The sequence below is a fragment of the Mustela putorius genome, unplaced genomic scaffold (genome assembly GCF_011764305.1).
Source record: "Mustela putorius furo isolate JIRA1106 unplaced genomic scaffold, ASM1176430v1.1 tig00003937_pilon_pilon_pilon, whole genome shotgun sequence".
NCBI classification, from domain to species: Eukaryota; Metazoa; Chordata; class Mammalia; order Carnivora; family Mustelidae; genus Mustela; species Mustela putorius.
In genome coordinates, this window is record NW_025422082.1 from 2,791,939 (window position 1) to 2,814,819 (window position 22,881).

Here is a 22,881-nt window from a genome sequence, read left to right on the forward strand (position 1 = left end):
AGCCCAGCCTTCATCGGTGCCCTGGCCCCTCGTCCACTGCATTTCCCACGCAGTTTTAGGGCGTTCTCCACTGCAGACTGAGAGCCCTGGGAGGGCAGGGACCAGGTCCCGCTCCTTCATCTTTACCCACCCCCACCACACACACACCCAGCTCGCACGACCTGGTGGCCTGGCACTTTGAGAGCAGGGTGTGGGTTGTTTTGGCGAGTTCTGACTTCTCTCCCAGACTGACCTTTCCTCCTCAGAGCTTCCTTTAACCTACTGTCAGGACAGGAATGCAGGGCCAGCTGGAGTGAAACTGTGAAGCCAGACAAGTCTGGGCTCCTCATCCTCAGTTGGGTCTCCCCTTTCCCTCCTGCCAGCTTGGTGTGCCTTCCTTTTGGGAAGGTGTAGATAAAGCATTGGACTTGGAACCAGATGCCCCGCCACAGCTTACTGGTTGGCTCTGAGCCTCTGGATGAGTTGTGAGCCTCAGTTTCCTCATCTGTAGACTAGGCTCATAATAGCCTTTCTTTCACAGGGTTGTTGGGGGAGGTGAGACATCACAGGAGGAGCTCTGTAGACTGTCCAGTGCAGGTCATGGTGACCAGGCAGCCTGGCCCTCAGGGGGAGCCCTCCGGGCCACAGCACTTGTTGCTGACACAAAGGCCCATTGTCATGAAATATGACTACAGGACCGCCACCTAACTAAACTCTCAGGTACTCCAGTCACACCAGACTGGCCTCCTCAGGCCCCTTTTACATAGGGAATTGACAGCAAGTTCCCTGGGGGTAGGGCCTGTGGTAGGTGGTAGGGCATCCCTGCTGGGCCCACAAGCTTTTGAGCCACTTGGTGAATACTGCTGACCACAGCCCTATCCAAGACCCCTCTCCTCCCAAACGCTGGAACTCATGGGGCCGAGTTTGGCCCCGGGGACTGCAGAGCAACTTGTCAACATACTTGTTGACCGCATGTGTCTGCACATCGGTTTTCACATCTGTGAAGTGGGAACAGCGTTGGTCTCAGACTCCTTTCTGCCTCCCAGGGATGATTTGAGAGAGAATGAGGTCATGTCTGGCAGGGCTCTGAGAGCCTCAGAGGCAGCCTAAGATAAACACCAGACTGCCTGGAAGAGCAGACTGCAGCAAAACCCCGCTTCACTCCCCCATATCACTGGGAAAAGCACTCCTCCCCTGTTAAGTGGACCTAATCACCCCTGTGGCGAGCAGCACAGGAGGCAACAGGAAAGCCCCGTGTAAGCTGAAAGGGCTGCCCAGGCAGAGGCCCCTCAAGGCTGTGTACCCAGCCCTCCTGGGAGTGCTGAAGGAAACAGGACAAAGTAGACTTTCTCAAGGCGTTGGTTGGAAGACAGCACACACCAGACCGAGGCAGCAGAGGTCCTAAGACCCATAGGGGAAGCCGAGGGTGGAAAGGGGCTGACAGAGAAGTCTCCAGAACCAGAAACAAAGAAAGTTCTCCGTGAGTTCACTCTGCATCCTCCCTTCCCAGAGAGGGTGGAGCACTGGCTTGGTTGGGGGAAGGGGGTTGGCTGCGTGGCCTGATGGGCAAGAGCTGTGGGACTGGTAGATCGCCTTGTACAGTACTCCCAGCTCCCACCGGAACAAACCCAGAGGAAGCCATTTCCGAGCACGTGGACGCACACGCGTGTGAGCACATGCGCAGGAAGGCCGTGTAGGCAGCCTTGGAAACAGGGCGGGAATGGGCAGACAGGGTGGGGCAAGGGCGTCGTCAAATGTAGAGGCCTCCACCGGGCAACAGGCGCAGTCCCCTTGCAAAGCAGGAGGTTGAGGAAGGCAGTTACCCAAGGTGCAGGGAGGGGAAGGTTTGGCTCAGCCCGTGCCTTGCCACTAGCTTGCTGAAGGACCTTGGGGGAGCCCCGTCTGCCCTCTAGGCCATCTGTAAGATGCAGCCCTAGGTGGATCCTCAAACAGAAAATGGACATTGTTTGGAAACTGGTGAAATCCCAGTAAGCCCTGCTGCTTGGTTAATAGTGTATGGATAAGGACTTCTTGTGTTGATTACTGTGTCATCTTTGTGTAAGATGTTAACAGGAGAGGAAGCACGAGGAAGGGTAATCAGGAACTTTCTGCACTGTATTGTGACTTGGCTGTAAATCTAAAATCATTTCAAAATCAAAAGTCTAAAAACGTACTTTATAAGAAAAAAGAGGCGCCTGAGTGGTTCAGTGTGGTAAGCATCTGCCTTTGGCTCAAGACATGGTCTCAGGGTCCTGGGATAGAGCCCCTTATCTCACTCCCTGGTCAGCCGGGTGTCGTCTTCTCCCTCTCCCACTACCCCTCCCCTGCACTTCTTCCCCCACCCCTGCCCCTCAAATAAATAAATAAATAAAATATATATTTTTTAAAAAGGACAAAGAAAAATTTGGCACTGATTAGCCACATGCTGCAGTCACTTCCAGCTCTTAGAGCTGTGCTTTGGTGACATGTGGACCAGTGAGAGAGGCAGAAGCAGAATATGAACAGTGGGATGCTGGGAGAAGCAGAGGCCCCAAGGGCAATCCTTGCCTAGGGGTGAACCAGCTGAGCCTCCATGAGGAAGAGGGCCACCAGGTGCCCCCAGATGCCCCCAGGTGTCTCAGGGTCAGTCTCCACCTGGACTGACTTCCTGCCCAGGGCCAGTCCTGGAACATTTGGTCCACCTGCTGTTTACAAGAGTCAGACCCCATATGCCCTTAAGGGTGCTGTGGCCTGCCATGAGATGGGAGTGGGGGGTGGAGAGGTCTGTGGAGAAGAGAGAGGCCTGGTGACTCGGCCGTCTTTGTCTTCCCACAAGAAGGACCCTATGTTGGGGTTTTGGGGTGAAATTAGCCATATAAAATGAAATGTAGATAGGGAAGGGTCACTCGGTGCCACTTGGAACATAATCAGCTATAAAGTGTCTGTGTTGGAAGGACAGAGAGGACAGCAAGCCCATCTGCAAAATCTGTGAAGGGCTGAGACTAATGTAAATGAGGCTATAGTCAGAAAGCTTGGTTCAAACACCGATTCTGTTGCTAAAACTGCTGTGTGACCTTGGGTGACTCACTTAACCCCAGCCTGTCTCTCTTCTCTTCTGTAAAATATAAATAAATATAAATAAATAATGTCTGCCTCAAAATCATGGAAAGGGGTTACTTACATAAGATCGGTTAAATGAAAACAGTGACAGAGTAAAATGTAGGAGCTGCTTGATTTTCTTTTTTCTCTATCCCATGAAAATATGAAAATAACCTAGCTCTGCAAACAATGAAGAAGCCAGATTTTTTTTCTTTCAAATGAGGGATGGTTATGTGAATCACAGCGAAGCCACAGAAGGGAACACAAACAGCCATTTAAAATGAAGGTTAGGTAGCAACACAGAAAATGACCACAATACAGTGTCAAAAGGAAGAAACCGAGTACAAAACAGACCAACTCAGTCATGTATAAAACAACTCCTTGGAAAAAATACGAGGAAATACACCAAAATGTTAATAGTGGTTGGGTTGGGTTGAGTGGAGATGAACTTACAGGTGACTTTTTCCTATTTTTTAAATGTTCTGAAAGTCTATGAAATTTATAATAAAAAAGTTTTATTTCATAAAAAACACCATTCCCCAAACCACTGTAGGAACAGTTAGGTACCCCAAGAGTCGCAGTTTGCTGGCACTGCAATATACAAGAGCATGCGAGCAGGCAGAGCCGCAGAGGGCCCCGGGGCGGGGGGGGGGGCCCGGGGCGGGGGGGGGGGGGGCTGTCCAGTGTCGCAGGCAGCAAGCCAGTCCCTGGGAAGCGGGCCTGGGGCCAGCCACGGGCACGGAGGGCAGACGGCTAGGCAAGAGCTCTTCTGGGCCACACTCCCAGAGCTTCAGGTCGGGTCAGACAGGAGAGCTGGGGTAGCCTGCAGTCCCTGGCAGGCTGGGGCTCCCAGATCTCTGTAGCCCCAGCGCTCACAGGAAGGCTGCCATGCCGCTGAACCCTAGGGCTCTGCCTTGTCCACAGTCTGCTGCCAGGAGCATCTTCAGGGCAGACCCCTGGAAGGTTCCATCTGCTCCTCAGTGGGAAGGATCCAGGCCCCAGGAAGAGGAGCAGACAGGGGTGGGTGAGGTCCCTATCATTGAGTCCCCCAACCCCACTCCATTTCCTTGTCTCCCCTCCCTCCCCAGTCCACGTGGCCTGCAGGAGCAAGGCCAACCACTCCAGCAGCAATCACAAAACAACAAGACTTTAATGGAAATCACGAAGGAGGGAGGCGAGAAGAGGGAGCAGGGACAAGGCATAGCCCATATCATTCCCTCCAGCTGAGCCTGGGCAGTCTCCTGATGCCCCTCCCCTCCAACTTCACTGTTGTCTGGCAAAAGGGCAGGATTTCATCGGCCCCCTGTCCAGCATGCCTGCAGTGCGAAGAGCCACCCTGGAGCCCAGTGAAGATGTGGGTGATGTAAGCAGCACTCGGGCACAGGTGGGAACAGGGATGAGGCAGCAGAAGGTGTTGCTTAAGCCAGAATGATTCCCAAGGTCCCCCAAGGAAGGGCTGTTTGTCTCTTGGGTTCAGGGAGCAGATGTCAGAGGGAGTCCTTCACCCCCAGCGTGGAAGTGTGGAGAGGGGTGCAGGGACAGAGCAGGTGCTGGCCTGCGAAGGGCAGGTGCGGGCTTCAATGGCACTGTGATTGTTGGCTTTAGGACCCAGATTGGAGCGGAAAACAAGGTGCCCTGCCTGTGCCCAGAGTGGTGCCTGAGGGATTGATCAAAAGTCCCCAAGTCCCCCAGTGTCATTCTCTCCTGAAGCTGTGTGGGGATTGAGCACCTGGTCTACCTGTCCCCAGCCTACCCCAGATCCCCTCCGGAATCCCCCTATTTAGCCTCCTGTAATGTTCCCACAGACACCTTCACTGCTTGGAACACAGCCCAGTCCATCTAGAAGAAAGAGAAAGGACAAGGTGTTTACAGTCACATCCCAGGGCTCTTCCCGCCAAGAATGGCCTTTCTGGGCCTAGGCTGGCTGCTTGCTTGGCCCAGAATGGGTTTGCTGTGCTGCTCTCCTGGCCAGTGTCACCCTCACCTGGGCATAAAGCAGGCGGCGGTCAGGGGACAGGCTGGGTCCCTGGTGGCAGAGTTGAGCAGAGAGGGCAGAGGTCTCTGGGGACAGGAAGTGCTGAGTGACGCTCACGGTGCTCACCAGGCCCTGCACCTGTGCCAGAAAGGAGGTGGGCAGAGGCTCAGTGGATACACGGGCTCAGGCATCCTCCCACTGTCCCTCTTGCCCCCGAGATCTACTTCCCATGATGACCCCCACCCAACTCTCAGAGAGCGGGGCCCTGGATCCAGCAGCAGGGACCTCAAAGGGCATGGCCAAAACCAGGCCAAGGGGAGGCCAGAGAGGGCCCAGGCAGGGTGGGCATCAGAGGACACGATGCCCAGTAGGGCTAGATGACTTCCGGACTGCTCAGCTTCGCCTCTTCCTTACAGTGGGGCGGGACTTCCTGCCCTGCCTTGCTCTCAGGGCATTGGGAGGGGCGAGGCCAGAGGGGCAGGGGACCCCTGTAGCAATGTAGTGTCTGCTCTGGCCCCTTCGCTTCTCATAGTCTGAGCACTCTACAGAGCCCCTGGCCCGCTGGGGAAGCACCTGGTGGGGAGCCCCAGCAGGCACCAGCACAGCCTCTCCAGGGGCCTGCAGCAGAGTCCAGCAGTTCACGCCCCACTCTTCCCGCAGGCGCCGCCGCAGCCCCGTGTCCAGGTAGCAGCAGCCTGGGGTGCCAGGCTCCAAGTTGCCTGCTCCCGCCGGGCACACCTCAAAGAAGAGAAGGGGGAATGAGCAAGGTGGGGAAATGAGTAAAGGGCCACAGGGCAGGGTGTAGACTTCCCAAAGGCCAGGGGTGCAAAGGGTAAGAGCGGAAGTGGTCAAGCCTCAAGGGATAGGCAGGGGGCAGTCTTAGGGGTGGGAGAAAGGGCTAGGCTGTAAGGGGCTGGAGCTGCTCAGGTCGGCAAAACAGAGATTTCTGAGGCTGGGGATCTAAACCCCCACGTTTCTTGGGACTAGATGCCTCGAATAACTTGTGTCCCTGGCCCTGGACCCCTGTCTCCAAAAACCCAGAAAAGATACCCTGCATGAACTGAACTCATAAGCTGTCTGTACCAGGAGCTCTTAACCTTGTATCCCGCGAATGTCCTGAATCGTGTGCTAAATTGTAGGCCACTAGATAGCTGTATGTCCCTAGGGGGCCATCTAAAGCATCGATCAGATTCTTCTGAGATCCCAGATCCGGCAAAGGCCACAGAGAAGCCCTGATGCCCTATAGATGCACAGGCTTGCCTGCCAGGCTGAGGCCTCCAAAGCAAGCATGGGTATGGGGGGCCTTCCTCAGCCCAACTGGAGTGGGGCGCTCCTGGGGTAGACAGGGATTCATGAGAGCTAGAGAAGGAGATGCCCACGGAGTACCCGCAGAGGTCAAAGCCAGCATCACCCTTCACCTGGCCACCAGCCAAATCCACCTTTTCAGTAGGACCTCAGTCATTGTCCCTGGGTTTAGGACTCAGGGCTCCCAGACTGGCCCATGGGGGAAAAGGAGGCTGGTGAGCCAGGCTGAACCCTAGGATGGCCCCAGGCAGGCGCCAAGGCTCTTTTGCCCTCAGAGTCCATCCTGGAGCTTATTGGTGTTTCCCAGGCCACCCAGTGAGAAAAGGCCCCTCGAACCTTCTCTGTGAATCATCAGGCCTGGCCCTGTGAGACTGCCTAAGGGCCACCACACCCAGACTAGATGAGGCCATCTGTGTATGAAGGTGTGCTTCTGTCTGCTTCCTTCGGCGTGTCCCAGCATCGGTGTGTACATCTACAGATCCCTCTGTGTTTGTCTGCAGATATGCGTGCCTGTGGGCAGGTGGGGGGGTGGTGGACAGCTGTGGTGACACCAGCCTGTCTGTGGATGTGTTCATGTGTCTTTAGCAGCAGTGACCCTTGGTGGATGTCTTTTGCCCAGGACATTCAGGGTTGAGATGGACTTTGGAACCACTGCATCTGCTCTAACCTTAATAATGACCTTCCACCTCCCCAGCCCCATGGAGCTTCCTACCTCCTGCTCATCCCCTCATCTTCTCATTCCCTGCCCCTTATTTTGGTCCAGTCTTTCCCTCCTCGGTCCAGTTTTTCCTACCTCCCATGCTGCCTCCCTCAGCCCTCACTCGCTAGCATCCCAAAGAGCACCACCTCATAAGATGTAGGTCTCGGAGGAGGGGGCAGGAGGAGGGCATCTCAGACGGGCTTCCCTTCCCCCTCTGCCACCTGGAGCCCATGCAGGGGAGGCTGTCTGTCCCCAGGAGAAATTGGACTGTGACCTGGTCTCACGTCTCAGCTCTGCACTCAGCCCGGGTTTACTCAGCTGCAAAATAGGAAGGCAGCAGAGCCTGCCACACAGGGTGGCTGTGCCAGTTAATCGAGATCGTGTACCCGAGGCCCTTACACAGTGCCTAGCCTGCACCAGCTTCTGCTCTCGAGTCACCTTTAGGTCCCTGCTCAGCCCCAGCTCTTCCTGTGTGCCCCACCACACAACTCGTAAGGTCCCAAGCTGCTTTCTCTGTATGAGTCAAGGCCGTCCAGCTCACCTGGGGGGGGGGGGGCGGTGGGAAGAGTGAGCACATGGGGCACGCACAACAGGGAGAGCTTCGGGGGGCTGGGAGCCCCCACTTCTAGGGAGCACGAGGGCAGCGCAAGGGAAGGGGGAAGACTCCCAACTCCTTCCTCACCATCTGGAGAAAGCGGCGGATGCGCTGGGCGTCCTGGGCCCGGAACACGTGCCACACAGTGCTGACCTGGCTGCCGGGAGACCAGAGCCCCTCCCCGTCCAGGCCTGAGAAGAAGTCTGTGGAAGACAAAGAGGTCAGGGGGGCCTTGGGGGTGGCGGGGAAGAAACCGCACATCGAGATTTGTGGCCAGTCCAACCCCTGCCTCTGGCCCGGGACCCACCTTTCTGTGCCCGGTGCCAGGCAGGCGGTGGGGCTTCGGCACATACCAGGACACTGACCAGGTCAGTCACCTCCACACAAAGGTTCTTGGTCCCCAGGTGACCACGGTGTGGGTTCACACCTGTGCAAAGGCAGAGAAGGGACCGGCGGGTCACACAGGCACTCAGAAGTAACAGGCATGGGATCAGGGGCCAGCCAAGAGCGGAGTGGGCACTCACCATAGGCTGCCCACAGCTGGGGCTCCAGTGGATGCAGGGCGGGGCCAGGTGGGAGGTAGGAAGCCAGGTTGAGTTTCCCATGGCGGGCACAGTACTCGGGGAGGGGCAGGCTGTCAGCCAGGTTCTCCAACCTGGAGGGGGCAGGGCCATGCCCAGCAGGCTCAACCCAGGTACCCAAGAGTCCCTCTGAGCCCACTTCTCCTGGGGTCACTCCCAGAGGCAAGAGGGTCATGGGGTGGGAGGCGGAGGAGGAGAAGTAAGGGCAAGGGGCTGGGCAGAGGCTAAGGAGCTGGGCCAGCCCTTTCCCTTTGGTACTATACATACCTGCTGGTGTCCTCATCCCCCAGAGCTCTGTGCAGCAGAAGGACGGAGCCCTCGTCTGACTTTGGGCGAACTAGGGGAGGAGACATGCCATTGGCCCCAGGAGAAGAACCTCCTTGCCAGAGGACCCGGCCCTGTGGCAGCAAGAGGGTTCAGCTTTGGCCCCGGGCTCTGCTTCTGGCTCCCTCCCCAGGGTCACCATGGGACTTTGCTGCCACCAGGCTCGGCCTCCCAGCTCCTCCTCCCCCACATCAGGGACACTTACTTTCAGGCCGGGAGAATCCCTCCCAGAATGTTGTACTGTGGAGGCTTGTGGGCTGGGGAGGTCCGAGGGGGGTCAGTGCCTGCACCTGGCCTCCAAGAGCCCCAAGAGCTTCCGTACCCCACAGGTTGCCTCTCAATGTCCTCTGAATCCCTGACACCAACACAGGCTGTATCGAGGAAAGGCAGAAGGATATGGGGGGGAGAATGGACAGGCAGCCAACTTGGCCAGGCCGGGGCGTGTTGTAGGGGACAACAGACCCACGTGGGGACCAACCCTGCTGCCCACTCCGGGTGATAGACCCAGTCTGCCTACAGATTAAGCTCCAAGGGCAAGCGGGGCCGGAAGAACTGGGGGCCTGGAGGAAGGAGCCTCACCTGGCCCTGCCTCCAGTGCTCCTGGAAGAGACAGAAGCCTCGCTGAGGCCTGGGCTCCTGCAGCCACAGCAGAGCTCCGGGAGGAGGCAGCCGGGGCCGCACTGGCGAGAGGGGCAGGCCCAGGCCTTTGTGTAGTCCTGGCCCGGCCCGCAGCCCAGGCCCCAGGGCTTTCTCCTGGATCTTCCGTTCCACCACCTGCGCAATGATGCTGTCCAGGATGTTGGTGATGCGGTCATCCTGCATGGACGGAAGGACGGAGGGGCAGGACAACTCAGGACCTGCCTTACCCCACAGGGAGGGCCAGCCCAGCCTCTGTCCCCAGGCCCCCAGGCCTCCCTCTGTGCCCTTGCTCACACTGGGCAGGGCAGGAGTGACCGGGGCAAAGGCCATGTGTATCCGCTCGTGCCCCAAGCAGAGTTTGACAGCAGTGGAGGCCAGCAGTTCACAGAGAGAGGGACAAGGTAGGGGCCCTCGGCCGGCACGGTCCTCTGCCGGGGTCTCAGTGGAGTCCGGGGTCTCTGGCAGGGAGGAAAACGGTGAGGGGCTTCCCCTTTCTCTGGAGGCTCCACTGCCCACAGGCTCTGCCCTCATCTCCTGGCTGAGTCTCTCTCCTCACTGCTCTGGAGGCGCTCACCTCCCACTTCCAGCAGCTTCCAAAACCTCTCCCAAGGAGGGGCTCACAGTGGGGGTCTGACTGGAGATGGGTGAGGGGGCTCATCGTACATTTTTTTTAGATTTATTTTCTCTGGAATGACTTGAGAAGAGTGATGGAGATTAGGGATGGCACAGGAGAGCTGAAGCCATTCCAGTCTGTCCTCAGGACACCAAGCCCGGCCCAGCCTCCCTGGACAGTCTAAGCAAGGGCCAGGGGAGCTGCTCACCCTCTTTGATGTCCTCGGTTCTGTTGGTATCCCCGTTGCAAGAAGATTGTGGAACTGGGGGAGTTTTCTCTGTCGGCTCCTTCTGTGAAACCCATCCACCACCCCCCAATCCAACCAGAGATTTAAAAATGGCAAAGAGAGTTCAATCCAATTCAACCCACCAGTAATTAACAACAGACTGCAAAACTGGGTTTACAGGGAGCAGGTTCTGTGATACAACATTAGGTGGGGAAAAGGTGCTCACAGAATTCCACACACAGTACTGACCTAAAATACACAAAAATAAGCGGACCAAATACAGAGATAAGTGACTGGAAAGAAATACATCCAGATGATAACGGTACCATTCTAGCCTGTTGTCTTCTTCCTTATACTTGTTGTATTTTCCATAATGGCTATGTACCAGGGTCTGGCACGCAAAATGCATTCAATAAACTATTTCTTGAATGAATCAGTTTCACAACAAAAGAGTGAACTTTATAAAAACTTTGTAAAATGCACACTGAGTGCCTGCTCTGTGTTAAAAGCACGGTATAGAAAGAAGGCGGGTCTGTACTCCGCCCGCTGGAGCCCGGGCCTGGGGAGTGGAGAGACAGGGCCCGCCAGCGAACAGCTCCGGCATGATGGGGCAAGTGCTGAGCCAGAAGGCGTACAGAGTGGGTAGGCGCTCCGAGGAAGCAAAGAGGGAGGTGGGGCCGATGCTAGAGCTCCCTCCATGGATCCTGATCCCCAAAGGAGAGGGAGAAGAACCTTGATTTTACCCAGCATCCATGTCCTTCATCCCCACCAAAAAGACAAGGGCCAAACTCTGCGAGTAATATCCAGACACACTGCCCAGTCTGGGGGCCCATCAGCTAGTACTGCCCAGCTTCTTACCTGCTGGCCCCCATCCCCAGGAGCCCACACCCGGGCATCAGCTTGGCAGGGGCAGTGCCCCCGGATGTCAAACTTGACCCAAACCTCGTGCATGGCGGTGCTCAACTCTGCCAAGGCTGTGAGTGGGGAGGGGAGATGGAGTTTGGTAGTGAGTGTGGACAGAAGGGCCTCGCCAAGCAGCAGGGCATGGGATTGGGCTAAGCCACATCCAGACAGGAAGCCACTCTTCCCCGAGACTCACCCTCTGCACACCCCACCCCTCCAAGATGGCTCACCCTGGCTGGAAACAAATTGGGTGAGCGTCAGGGAACTGGCAGTATGCCCAGCCTCTTGGGGACACTCCTCCACGGACTCCTCCTGAGGGCCTGTGGGGTAGGAAGAAAGAAGCTGCAGTCAGGAAACCGAGAAAACCACAGCTTAAGGTTGGTGAAGAAGGGCAAGGGCATGACATCTAAATCAAGGGACTCGACAATCCATAAATCCATAAAACATGGGCTTTCTGGGACACTTGGGTTCAAAAATCACATAGGATCCTTTGCTTGCAGAATGCAGAGCCTTTAAAATGCTGACACTCATTGCCACACTCCAAGATGATCTTGTAGAATACAGTGTTCTCAAACGCTTCTGACTCTGGAACTCTTTTTGGCTACCTCTGTGGGAACACTGGGAAATTTTAAGCCCTCGGGTGACTAAGTGGAGCCAAGGGAGAAAAGCTGAGAACCACGAGAACAGTAAGACTTGGGATCGGAAGGTCTGAGTCTAAATCCTAGATCCAACACTTACTAGCTGTGTGACCTTGAACAAGTCACGTAACCTCTGTGTTTTTCTTATCTGGAAAAATGGAGGCAGTAATACCCACCTAACAGTGTTGTAAGGTTTAAAAAGGTGCAAGCCAAGCAAAGTGGGAGGCAAAGAGTAGGCACTCGGCTCCTTTTACAGGTGGACTGGGGAGAGGGAAAAGTCTGCTCTAAGGGGCATTGAGCCATGGTGACGGAGGCTGGAGCTGGCAGCGAGGCTTTCTTGGGGAAAGGCAGCCCAGAAACGGCCACAAACCTTAGAGACGCCCTTTTCAGGCCCCATCCCTGCCCTCCCACCTTCAGCTCCCAGCCCCTTTCCTACCTGCTTTCCTGGCCCACCTAGCCCCCGCCATGCGACCACAAGCCACACACAGCCGGTGGCTGCAGTGCGGGCATTTCCAGTGGGTGTTGAAGAGTCCCCGGTGACAGCGGCTACAGCAGCGAGGAACGCCTGGGTTGTCCTCCGTCCTGGCTGGCCCCTGGCCTGTTAGCCACGGGAGAGAACAGGGTCAGAGAGGCTCAGACCACAGGTCCCTTCTGGGGACCTCCAGGCAGGGATGGAGTGGAACAGTGGGGCCACCCCGGAAGGGAGACAGGCCCCTGTCAGACAGCCTCTGTAAAGAACCTCCCCCTAGCACTGTCTCCAGAAAACTCCCAGCAACAGTGCAGGCCTTACCTCCCCAGTTCCTGCTCCAAGGATTTCCCCATCGGCCCTGAATTATCAATCCACACCATTTCCAACACAGTCCTCCACCCACTTCCCTCCATCCCGAGGTGGTGTCCCTTCAGGAGACTCTGAATACCAGAAGAGGGAACCTTAGGAGGCCACGCCTTCCCTCACCCAGAGTTTCTGACTAAGCCCTCCTCGGTCAGTGGAAGGACGCCAGTGAGCATGCGTTCATTTACTCATGCGACACTTTGTCCTGTGCGTGGCTGAGTGCTGGCGCCTCAGCGCAGGTCAGGGCTCAGAGCTGCCCTCCCGGCGCTCACATTCCAAGAGGGGAGATGGGCCCGCAAACACGGCAGTGCTCATGATACTCCAGAGTGCTGGAGGAGGAGACTAGGATAGAATGACTAGGGTGGGGATGCTGGGGGCAGCAACAGACATGGGCCCCAAGTGATGAGTAAGTGTTCATTCATCAGGGAGAAAGGGAGGAGAAGGGCATTCCAGACAGAAGGAACAGAGAGTGCCAAGGCCCGAGGGGATGGACAAGCTGGGGTGAGCCGAGGAGGATGGGCCGCCGGTGATGTGAAGTGCTGGGAATCCAGGCTGAGGGAGGGCCAGACCAGACTGGCCGAGGGGAGGGGGAAGGGACTGGACTCTCTGGGACAAGAGGGAGCCATAAGGGGCTCCTACCCAGGTTGTGACCTTCCTGCAGGGGCGTGCACACATTTTCAAATGCATGTGCGGGGCTGTAGGAGGGTAGAGGAGGGAGACCCTGAAGCCAGAGGGACCCAATGAATGGCTGGCACCCCACCCTTCGCATCGGCCCAGACCCTACTAGCCTCCCAGGGTCTATGAGCCCAAACAGCAGGGAGGGCCCCCACCTTCCAATGCCCTTGAAGACACGTGGCACTCTGTCTTGTTTCCCCAGCAAACCCAGAAACTCTCAGGCAGCTGGACTAGACCAGGTTTCACACCCTCCCAACATCCCTTGCCCCAGCAACAAACTTCAGAACTCATGTCGCCTAGGAGCCTAAGCCAGGAATAAGGGCAAAGCAGGGCAGGAGCTCTCTTGAGCTGGTACCAGGATGGACTGTGCTAATGGGAGGGAGGGGCCCACACTCTGCAGGCCCCATGATCCTTGTCAAAGCACAGTGACCACAGGATCCAGCCTTCCCCGGCTCCCGCCTGCCCCACGTGTCCTGCTCACCTTCCCGCTGCACCCAGGCCAGAGCTTCACGCTCCCTCCGCAGCAGGCGGCACAGTCGGTCCCCCAAACCACTTAGCAGATGCTTGGCGAGGCCCTTGCTGAGCCTGGCCTCAGGGCCAGACCATCCTCCCTCCTCAGGGCAGGCTGCAGAGTCTTCCTCCTGCGGCTGCTCCCCTCCCAGAGGCAATCTGGACACGGGATACAGGAAGATAAGGAGAGAGTCCCGACTGGGAGGGTGTTGGGGGCAGCCAGGGGCAAGAGGCTCACCTCACCACTTGCTGGGAGGGGTGGGCCAGCCCTCCCGCCTCTCCAGCTGCATGGGCACAGCTTTGGCACTGAGCCGTGCCTGCCCGGGGAGCCGAACAAGATGTGTCATGAAGCCCCGGGTCCTGGAGGCTGGCCCTGCCATCTTGGGGTCCTGAGGAGGCAATGAAGCTGGTCAGGGGTCTGGGGCTCCTGAGCTTATGGGAGCCCCAGGCCCTGCCTTTAGCACCCAGCCCACCCACAGGCAGAGCGAGACCCGCCCCTAGGCCCTGGTCTACAGAGCTGGATTTGGAGCTAGTGAAAGTGAACCAGACAGCCAGAACCTTCACAAGAAGGGCTGGGTGGGGGAGCCTCGGAATGCATGATGTGGCCTGATGGCCAAGAGGAGAGGTCTGCTGCCCAAGGCTGGAGCCGCTGGGCCATCACCCTGATCCAAGTGCAAGTTTGTTTTGTTTTGTTTTAAGTAAGCTCTATGCCCCAACACGGGGTTTGAACTCTCGACCCTGAGATCAAGAGTCGCATGCTCCATTGACTGAGCCAGCCAGGCGTCCCTCAGTTGGTGCAAACTTTGGATAGCTCCACAGTGGGCTTAGTGATATCACTGACCGCCTGTCAGTGTGAGGAGACAATCCGGGCATAGGACAGAGGGTGCTGGAAGGTGAGAAGGCCGGAGAGTTTCAACACAGCCACAGGTGCAGTAACCCAAGAAGGGAGAGGGGCCAACAGCCTCCCAGCCCTGGCAGAGGCCCGCAAGAGCACAGACGGACCCACACCAGGTGCAAGGGTGCCTGGGCAAGGCCCCTGGGGGCTTCGATCCAGAAGCTTTGACCAAGAAACTGAAATGACCCTGAACAGTTGAGCCCGAGCCGGCAGTGCTAGAACCCTCTGTGAAGAGCACAGCGTGACAGCAGGTCCAGGAGGCACCTTCCAAAGTCCTACTACTAGCCGAGTCCAAAATGAGTTCCCATAATCCGGCTGGCCTAGGGAGGAGTTGTTCATTCCTGGAGCACTACAAGGGGTCCTTTAGGAGGGACAGTCCCCCAGACGGGGCTATGTAGCACAGACAGTCACTAAGATGAATGTTTGTGAGTGCTCACTTAATTCAGCGCCAGGAATTCTTCAAAGCCTTTGATGTGAATTATACCATTTCATCTTGCAGCAAGCAGTCTTTACAAGGCAGGTGCCATCTTTAGCCCCATTTTAGAGATGAAGAAACTGAGGCCCAGAGAAGTGAAGTAACTGGCCCAAGGTCACAACGCACCAGGCAGCAAAGTCAGGACCCAGGTGTTGTTACAATGCCACAGACACATCACAGCTTGGGAGGAGGCCGACGGAAGTAAGAAGCCACTTGCTCTGGCCTGTAGATGCTAAGGAACTCCCAGAGAACCATCACATCCGGCTGGAAACCAGACCACTTGTATGATCCCCTCATAAAGGGCCCAACGACCCCAATTCCCCACAAAGCCCCAGTCCTGGCTGCCCCCTCCCAGGTAGGGCCCTCTGCACCCTTACCTCTGTGGTTAGTATGCTGTGACGCCTCCACCTTGTTCCCAAACGATGACTCCAGCATCTCCTGCCAGCCTTTGGTCCCCTGTCCCACACTGCCTGGGAAAGGGTTGGGTGGGCGCTTGGCAGCTGGGCTGCCACCAGCTCCCTCAGGGCTGCTTGCCCTCTTGAGGGCCTGCAGCTGGGCAGGTGGGCTCTCCTCATCCCTGGGGCAGCCCCCTGGGCACCCAAACTGCTCAGAGTGTCGTGTGAGCCATGTCTTCTTTAGCTTGGTGTGATGGCTGGGTGGGCAGGCCCTGGGACCAGTTGCCTTGTTCACTTCCTCATTGGATTCACTGGGCCCGATGGCACCCCCCTCCTGGCACTTCCCACAAGGGCCAAGGCCTCCATCTCTAGCACGTGGGTGAGATGAGCAACAGCCTCCCTGGGGGGTAGGAGGCCCAGGAGAGGGACACCTGGATGTGGCTGATGATCCCAGCTGGTACCCAAGGCTCCCACCCCCCGGTACAGCCCAGACGTTGCTGAGAGTATGAACCAGGCCCGGGGGACAACCAGGCCAGGGGGTCCGGGGAACAGCGTCTGGATGCCCCAGCAGGAATGGGCAAAGATTCTGATGCCTGCCGACTCCTGCCTCTCCATCTCTCTGGTGGAATGAAGGACGTTCCGCTTCCCCAGTTCTCTGGAGATGCCCACCAGGGGCGAAGCCTAACAGCCCAGGTTCCGCGGTTGCCAGTGGCTCCTTTGCCAGCCTGAGAATGCTTGGATCCTTGTGGTAAAAGCCCTAAAGAGAGGAGAAAGGGTAGAGCTCATGCTGACTTTGATCCCAGCACTTCAAAGGATGGGCAGAACTGACGACCAGCTGGTGTGTGCCTGTGTGGCCTGAAGGGTTGGGAAGACACTGAGGAACTCAATACTGGTTTCCAGACCCTGATCCCTAAGTGCCTCCCCACTGCCCTGCTACCCTGCCCCCGAGGCCTCCCTGGGATTTCTCAGACCTCCGAACAATCCAGCAGCTAAAGGGTCAGCGCCTGCCACCACCAAAGGATCTGTTTAGACCGTTTGATGACCAGTATCATACTGGTCTTCAAATAGCATAAATCTTATTCCTGGGCAAGGGGGTGGGTTGCCTGGGGCGGGGGAACATGTGCCATAGACACAGGTCATGGGGAAACCTGCCACATCCCGCAGCCAGATAAAGGGCCTTGTCTGCCCCCCACAAACTCCAGGACGAGACCACATATTCAGAAACCGCAGTTCTCAGGGCCTTGCTCTGGGGGGGACAATGAGTGTGTCAGTCCCTGAAATGGCCCAAAGGCAGGGAAGGCTTGGTGAGATGGAATCACCCGGAGGAGGCATTGCTTGGGGTTGACGCTGTCTGATCTGACAGGCTCCTCTACTAAGGGTACCATCTGACGTTTTCATCAGAACGGAAGAGCAGAGCACTGTGACCTGGCGTGGCTGCTAGGGAACACTCAGCTACCTTGCATGGTCTAAGCCCCAGGTACCCACTCTGCTCCAACAATCTCACCTTGCTGCCTAAGCCGAAGGCAGAGGGCACTTTGGGCTGCCCCCCTGAGTACACCCAGGGGTGTGGGGCCAGGGGCCAGTCACACGGACGCTCTGGGGGCAGGCTGGACACTACGTAGGGTGGCAAGCAGGTGGGCACCCAGAAGGGAGCTTGCTCGAGGATCTTGGTCTCCAGAAGGAAGGGGCAATGCAAGGGCCGGAAGGCCACAGGATCGCTCTTGGGATGGCCACCACTATGCTCAGGAATCAGGGGGCCATAACGAGGTGGGCATGCCGAGCCACAGAGGGCCAGTGGGTGGGTGAGCACCGCCTCCTTCCAGCGCAGCCCCTCCTTGCTGCCCAGCCAGCTGGCCTTCCTCTCCTCATTTCGGGGGCCTTCTCCCTCCACCAGTGGGATTGTGTCCTTGGGGCTCTGGGGAAAGCCAGGGGGAAGCCAGGAGTCTGGGGGGCTTAGAACACCCCTCCAGAAGGGAGCAGGCTCTCCGAGGCACAGTGCACCACGGCGCAGACCATCTTGAGGCAGGGTATCCGGCTCCCGTCCCAGGATGCCATTCTCGGGGGCTGTCTTCTCCCAGGCTGGGGTGTCCTTCAGGAAGCTGGGCGTACTCTCCATCACTCTCCTGCCCTCATGGGGCTCTCCCAGAGGGGGTCCCTGGAGCATAACCAACACACCATGAGCACGTGCCCCAAGCACCCTACTGCCTGGTGCAGAGCTGGGCACCGCCCTGCAGCACCAAGGCAGCTCAAACCAGTAAGGCAAGTGCCAGCCTACAGCTCAGCTCCACGCCACCTGCCCACATGCAACCCGAAGGACCTGCCTGGGTGGGATGCTCAAGTGTGGGGCGGTCAGCCCTTGCCCCAAATGCCCAAGCCCACCTGGGCCAGAGGCCCTCGGCAGACTGCCACTTGCAGGATGGGTCTGGATCCTGGGCACGAGCCATGGGGCAGGGCAAGGGGAGAGACTCTAAAAAGCTGAGGTCGCTGGAGGGTATTGCACTTGGGGACAAGAAGGCAGGATCCTGGCCCTGACTTAGCACCTGCTATGTGACCTTGGGCAAGTCATATCACTCCTCTGGTCCTCCATGTGGCCTTGTGTAAAATAGGGTTTGGAAACTGGCAGTCTCTCGAGGCCTCTCTCCACATTGCCATCTGTGGGGCCAGGGGCTACTGCTTGCCTACCGCCAGTGCTCAGCCCCACTCAAGCTTGTAGCGGTGGGAAGCACAGGCAGGATGGGCAGAAGTCACGGGCGATGAGCCTCCTGGCAGGGATGCTGGCTGGTAACTCTCCCTACACTTGGGCAGTCGCTGGTGTGTCTCTTCCCATCTCTCTATGGTTTCTTGGCTTTGGAAGCAGAGTCCGGGGACAACTGCTGGGGGCTGAGATCTCCACCACAGCCCCCAAGGGAAGGAGGGAGCCAGCACAGGAGAGGGGAGATTAAGAGGCCTCAGCTGGGACAGGTCAAGCTGCTTGAGTCCAGCAGGCAGTGCCAGGGCCGCTGGCGGCCGCTGGTAACTGCAGCCTGGCAGGGGGAGGGAAGGAGGCGGGGAATGCGGGCTGCGCCCCAGAGAGAGGCAAAGGAGGGAAAATTGAACGTGCGTGCGAAGGACCAGGGTGACAGGTGGCACCAGAGCTGTAGCGCTCTCCCAGCGCGGCCCCCTTGGCCGGCTGGCTGAAGCCCCAGGAGAGAGGGGAGGAGGCCCAGGGAACCGTGACAGAGGTAGCTCGGGTTTTCTAGGGCCACCGCTCCGTCGCGGTCCAGCCCCGTCGGGCATCCTAACTTTCAGACCTGTGGCGCAGCACCTTGGAGAAGCACGGGGAACTCCCTCGATGCGGGCAGCCGGGTCTTGGCTCAGAAATGCCCAGCTACGAGTGTCCCCAGAAGGCTCCCCCTGGCGCCCCCTCTCGGCGCTTACCTGGGCTTCGCGGGCCAGGCGCGGCGCGGGCGGCGGCGGTCGTCGTGGCCAGCGCCGGGCGCCCGCTCCCCATGGGCCGGCTCCGGGGCCTCCCGGCAGGCGAGCGAGGACACGTTCTCCCGCTCTCCGCTCAGCGCGCTCGAGTTCTCTTTCCCCCGGGGCGGCGGGGGCGCTCTAGGGCCGCAGGTTGGAGGGGTCGGATTCCGGGATCTGCAGGATGCGGCACACGGCGCGGATCGGCCGCACCAGCTTCTGGGCCGAGGCCGTGGGTTGCGCCATGGGACGCCGAGACTCCGTGCTGCGCCGCGGGGAGGGCCGGGCCGGGGCTAGGGAGCGGGTGTCCCCGGAGGGAGAGTGGGAGCCGGGCCGGGGGGAACGTGCGCCCCGGGTCGGAGAAGGCCGAGGAAGGGGGGAAAGGCCGAGAGGCCGGGGGAGGGGGTCGTGCCTGGAAGTGGGGGCCGATCCCGGGTCCCAGGAGAGAGGCACCAGCGAGGGCGCAGCACCGCGCAGTGCGACTAATGGAGGCAGAGCGCGGCGGACAGCGCAGCAGGACCTCTCATCGCCATCGCCAGACGCACAACTGAGAGTGGGGAAGCTGCTCCGCCGGTTTCCTCCTCCAGCACCCTGCGGGAAACAGGAGCCCGTGATTCGGCGGCCCCGCCTGGGCCTGCCCCCTCCCGGGCCCCGGGGGCTTCCGCCAACGCCCCGGCGATGCCACCGGCTGCGCACGGGGAGAATGAGCCCTTTGTTCCCCCCTCCCCCCCGCGGCACCCGGGCGCCTGCCGAGAGAGGCTCCCCCGGGGCAGCGTGCCAGCTTCCCAGCCGCCCCACCCTCCCGTGGGCCCGGCCCCGGAGCCTGGCAGGCGGGCAGCACCCCCACTATAGGTGCCAAGCCCGGGAACTGGAGCAAAGGGCGGGAGGGGCCGGACCAGGCCATGGTGGGGCGGGGTGCCCCCCGGGGTGCTAGGGCGGGGCGGCTAGGAGGGGGGCAGTGCCAGAGCTGGCAGGGGCAGTCGGGTTCTCACGGGTCAGTGATGGGCGCCTGACCCACGCCAGCCGACCCTGTGCCTCCTGGAACACTTGCTCCTGGTCCTTTGGTTCTGTCACATGGGCACAACCCGCTGGCCCATGTCTGCCCTGCCTCATCCTCAAAGGGCCAAGCTGCTCCTCACCATTCTTGACTCAAGACCCCTTCCAGGGCCCAACAATGAACCGGGGTACTGCCTTAGCAGTTCTGGGGAGACCTAGGCTCTAGTCTATCCCTACTCTAAGAGCCTATGTTTCACCAACTGTCCAGACAGGCGGTCGGAGCAGATGAGCCCCAACACCTGCTCTAGCCCAGTGTTCTGAGGGTCTGCCCCATCCTGTTTCCTAGTACTTCCAGGCCCAGCACTGGAGAAGAGCCCATGGGAGTGGCTCCTGGGAGGGAGCAGAGAGGAGGAGAGGAAATGGGAAAGCAGGGCACCCTCCACCCGGGGAAGCATCCCGGCTCCTCTGCGGGGGTGGTTCCAGAGCACAGACACAAACAGATTCAGACACACATAGAAACCCACACGCCCAGCGGGCGCTTCCCTTCCCTGCAGGCCCCCCACCTCCCACCCCACGACTCCTTGGCCTCCCCGTGGAAGCCATCCCCGGTCTGCCTTCACCCAGCCTGGGACTGAGGTAGTGCCACCCCACCCAACCCCATCCCATGGACGGGATGAGTTCTCAGATGCCTCCGGCCTGGTCCCAAGTCACCATCTCTCTACCACCCCGGGAGGGGGAGCCATGAAGAGCTGGGAGGAAGCCTTCTCCCAGGAGACGCAAAGGGAGACAGGAATCCTTTCACCAGCTGAGGAGTAGAGGAGGGGGCTCGAGAAGAGGAGGCCCAAAGGGGCGCTGGGCAAGACTTGGCCCTGTTGGCACCAACTCCCTCAGCCCCTCCGCCTCCCCCCAGGGGCCGCTTCTGTGGCAGGGCAGGCTGGTAGGGGTTGTTTACATGACTTAGTTATTAACACTCCCTTCCTCCCCCAGCTCCCCTGAGGGGTGCCCTGGACCTGAGTGTGCCAGGGGAAATGTCCGTGGAGGGCCCAATGTGGACCATAATGCCAAGGTCCAGACCGCGTCCCCAGCAAGGTTGGCTCCAGGGTGCAGCTGGGGGTGGTGGTGGGGTGTGCCTGTGGTCCCCCATCTGTGTCCTCTGGCAGCTGAAGCTTGTGGGAGAGTCTAGGGGGAGATTCCTTCAGCTTAGGGCCTAGAAGAGGCTGGGCAGGGCAGGGTGGGAGCCTGGGTTGTCCTGGGTGCTGAGGGCCTGTTACTGTCATCCCCATGGAGATGGGGATTGTCACAGGGGAGCAGGACAGTCATCCCCCCACACCTCAACCCCCAACCCCAGTTCCATGTCTGCTTTGTCAGGTCAATCTCTGAACTAGAACTGGACTCTCGGGACAGGGCTTCTGAAATGCCCAGGGGGTCATGGGAGTCGGGGGAGAAGGCCCTTTCCACCCTCACTGGCTTCCCATCCTGCCCCACAGCCCATGCCACCGGCCCACAGAGCCCTTGTAGCCGGCTGTTCTGTGCCTGAGGACGGAGCGGATCAAAGGACACACAAAAGATACAAACATAGAAGGAAAGCCACACATGCGTGGACACAATGCTGGATTCATGGACAAAGGCAAGCTGACCAGCACCCCCAGAAGCGCCTGGGCCCACCCTGGGCTCACACCGACCCCTCAGGCGCATACACACACACACACACACACACACACACACACTGATACACACGTTCATGCTGACAAGCGCAGCAGCACTCACGAGCCAGCTGCCCTCACCCTGTCCCCAGAGCCCCTTACCTGGGCAAGCACAGTGCCCCTCGGGTAGAACACCAGGGGAGGGCAGCAGGCGGGGGCGGGGGAAGAAGCCCCGGAGAGTCAGGCCAAGCTGCCACTAATCCGGGCGGGGAGAGGGGGGGGCACCCACGTCAGAGCGGGGACTGCCGGGTGGAGGGCATCTGAGGACATCCCCTCCCACACACGCGGCCGTCTGGGCACCTAGCCCTACTTCCCCAGCCCCTCCATCCTTCAGACAGCTGAGGCTGGCCTCCCCCCACCCTGCCCCCCACTCTTGTGACAATGCCTGGACCCCGGGGAGGGCGTGGGGGAGGGGGAATACCAGGGAGAATTCTCCCAGGACCTGGGGTGAGGGGGAGAGGAAGGGAAGTGTTGGAGATGCTTTTGGAGCCAGGAGGAAGCTCTGGAGCAGATGCCCCCTCCCCTCGTGCCCACCCACCCACATCTCTGACCTAATTCCTCTTCTCAGTCTGTACCTCCCCGTTGCTCCTCCTCCCTCCCCCAACCTCCTCTCCCCTGCAGCCTAACCACCCCGGTAGAGAAAGCTACCTCATTCTGCCCCAGGCTCAGGACCTTCTGCCTAGCAACCCAGATCTGGCCCCCAGGATTTCCTGAGTAGCAGGCACCATCCTCCTGCTGGGATTTCTGTCCCCTACCCAGCACTTGGACCTCCTGGCAAGTCCTTGACCTTTATGGGGGACAAAGGGTGAGAGCCTGGAGGCTTTTGTTGACCCCCTCCTGGGCGGGGCAGTGCCAGCCCAGACTCCCCAACTTGGCCTAGGCCAGGGCAGGGCTGGAGCAGGAGGCTAACTTCCTGAGCCCCAGAGTGGCCGCTATGACCGCAGCAGGAGCCAAGGGCACATGGAGGCCAGAGGCAGGAACAGAGACCTGGATGGACACGAAAGGATCACATGCAGACAGGAGCTGAAGAGGGAGGGGAAAGGGAGGAGCCCCTCAAGGTCTGAAAGCAGGTGGGGCGGTGTGGAGGCAGGAAAGGGGAGGCCAGGAATTCAGGACCACACACACACCCGGCAACTGGAGGCAATGGAAAAGACCCTCACACAGACCAGGCAGACGACGGGGAAGCTGGAGAGTCAGCCCAGGGTGCAAACTGAGAGGGGCAAGTCCCTGGGCCCAGCTGAGGCATGTTCAGGGGCCTGGCCCAGGTGCCTTCATCTTCCTCAGTGCCCAGCACAGACCCCAGCATGTCTTTGCTCCAGGCCAGTTGGAACGGAGGCCCAGCCTTGATCTGCCTGGGCATCCTGGTGGATAATAGAAGGCTGAGGGCTGCCAGC

The 22,881-nt window shown here is 59.0% G+C and overlaps 2 protein-coding genes across 3 annotated transcripts; both read right to left on the reverse strand.

Annotated features, from left to right (window-relative positions):
• Positions 1-3,555: 3,555 nt before the first annotated feature.
• HR (HR lysine demethylase and nuclear receptor corepressor) lies at positions 3,556-18,887 on the reverse strand. 2 transcript variants are annotated; one of them, XM_045069504.1, is made up of 20 exons: positions 18,756-18,887; positions 16,843-17,493; positions 15,321-16,095; positions 13,812-13,962; positions 13,545-13,732; positions 11,993-12,154; positions 11,149-11,238; positions 10,874-10,989; positions 9,998-10,079; positions 9,471-9,634; positions 9,117-9,353; positions 8,743-8,908; positions 8,481-8,550; positions 8,157-8,287; positions 7,940-8,059; positions 7,720-7,835; positions 7,476-7,578; positions 5,606-5,770; positions 5,042-5,170; positions 3,556-4,896 (listed from the first exon to the last, which is right to left on the reverse strand). In XM_045069504.1, the coding sequence occupies exons 2-19, from the start codon at positions 17,452-17,454 to the stop codon at positions 5,064-5,066; spliced, it is 3,555 nt and encodes a 1,184-aa protein (XP_044925439.1). In that variant the 5' UTR covers positions 17,455-17,493; positions 18,756-18,887; the 3' UTR covers positions 3,556-4,896; positions 5,042-5,063. The 2 variants fall into 2 exon arrangements, with proteins under 2 accessions (XP_044925439.1, XP_012917284.1); XM_013061830.2 differs by lacking the exon at positions 7,476-7,578.
• A 39-nt stretch (positions 18,888-18,926) lies between these two features.
• On the reverse strand, positions 18,927-21,713 carry HRURF (HR upstream open reading frame). Its single transcript, XM_045069505.1, has 2 exons — positions 21,590-21,713; positions 18,927-19,379 (listed from the first exon to the last, which is right to left on the reverse strand). The coding sequence occupies exon 2, from the start codon at positions 19,032-19,034 to the stop codon at positions 18,930-18,932; it is 105 nt and encodes a 34-aa protein (XP_044925440.1). The 5' UTR covers positions 19,035-19,379; positions 21,590-21,713; the 3' UTR covers positions 18,927-18,929.
• Positions 21,714-22,881: the final 1,168 nt, after the last annotated feature.

Excerpts from the sequence above, each read along its gene's own strand:
- HR (XM_045069504.1), bottom strand. The coding sequence starts at position 17,454 with ATGGAGAGTACGCCCAGCTTCCTGAAGGACACCCCAGCCTGGGAGAAG. Across the intron at positions 13,733-13,811 it reads CCCTCCCAGCAAGTGGTGAG|ATTGCCTCTGGGAGGGGAGC; the intron begins GTGAGCCTCTTG and ends TCCCGTGTCCAG. Across the intron at positions 8,909-9,116 it reads AGCACTGGAGGCAGGGCCAG|CCTGTGTTGGTGTCAGGGAT; the intron begins GTGAGGCTCCTT and ends TCCTCGATACAG.
- HRURF (XM_045069505.1), bottom strand. The coding sequence starts at position 19,034 with ATGGCGCAACCCACGGCCTCGGCCCAGAAGCTGGTGCGGCCGATCCGC.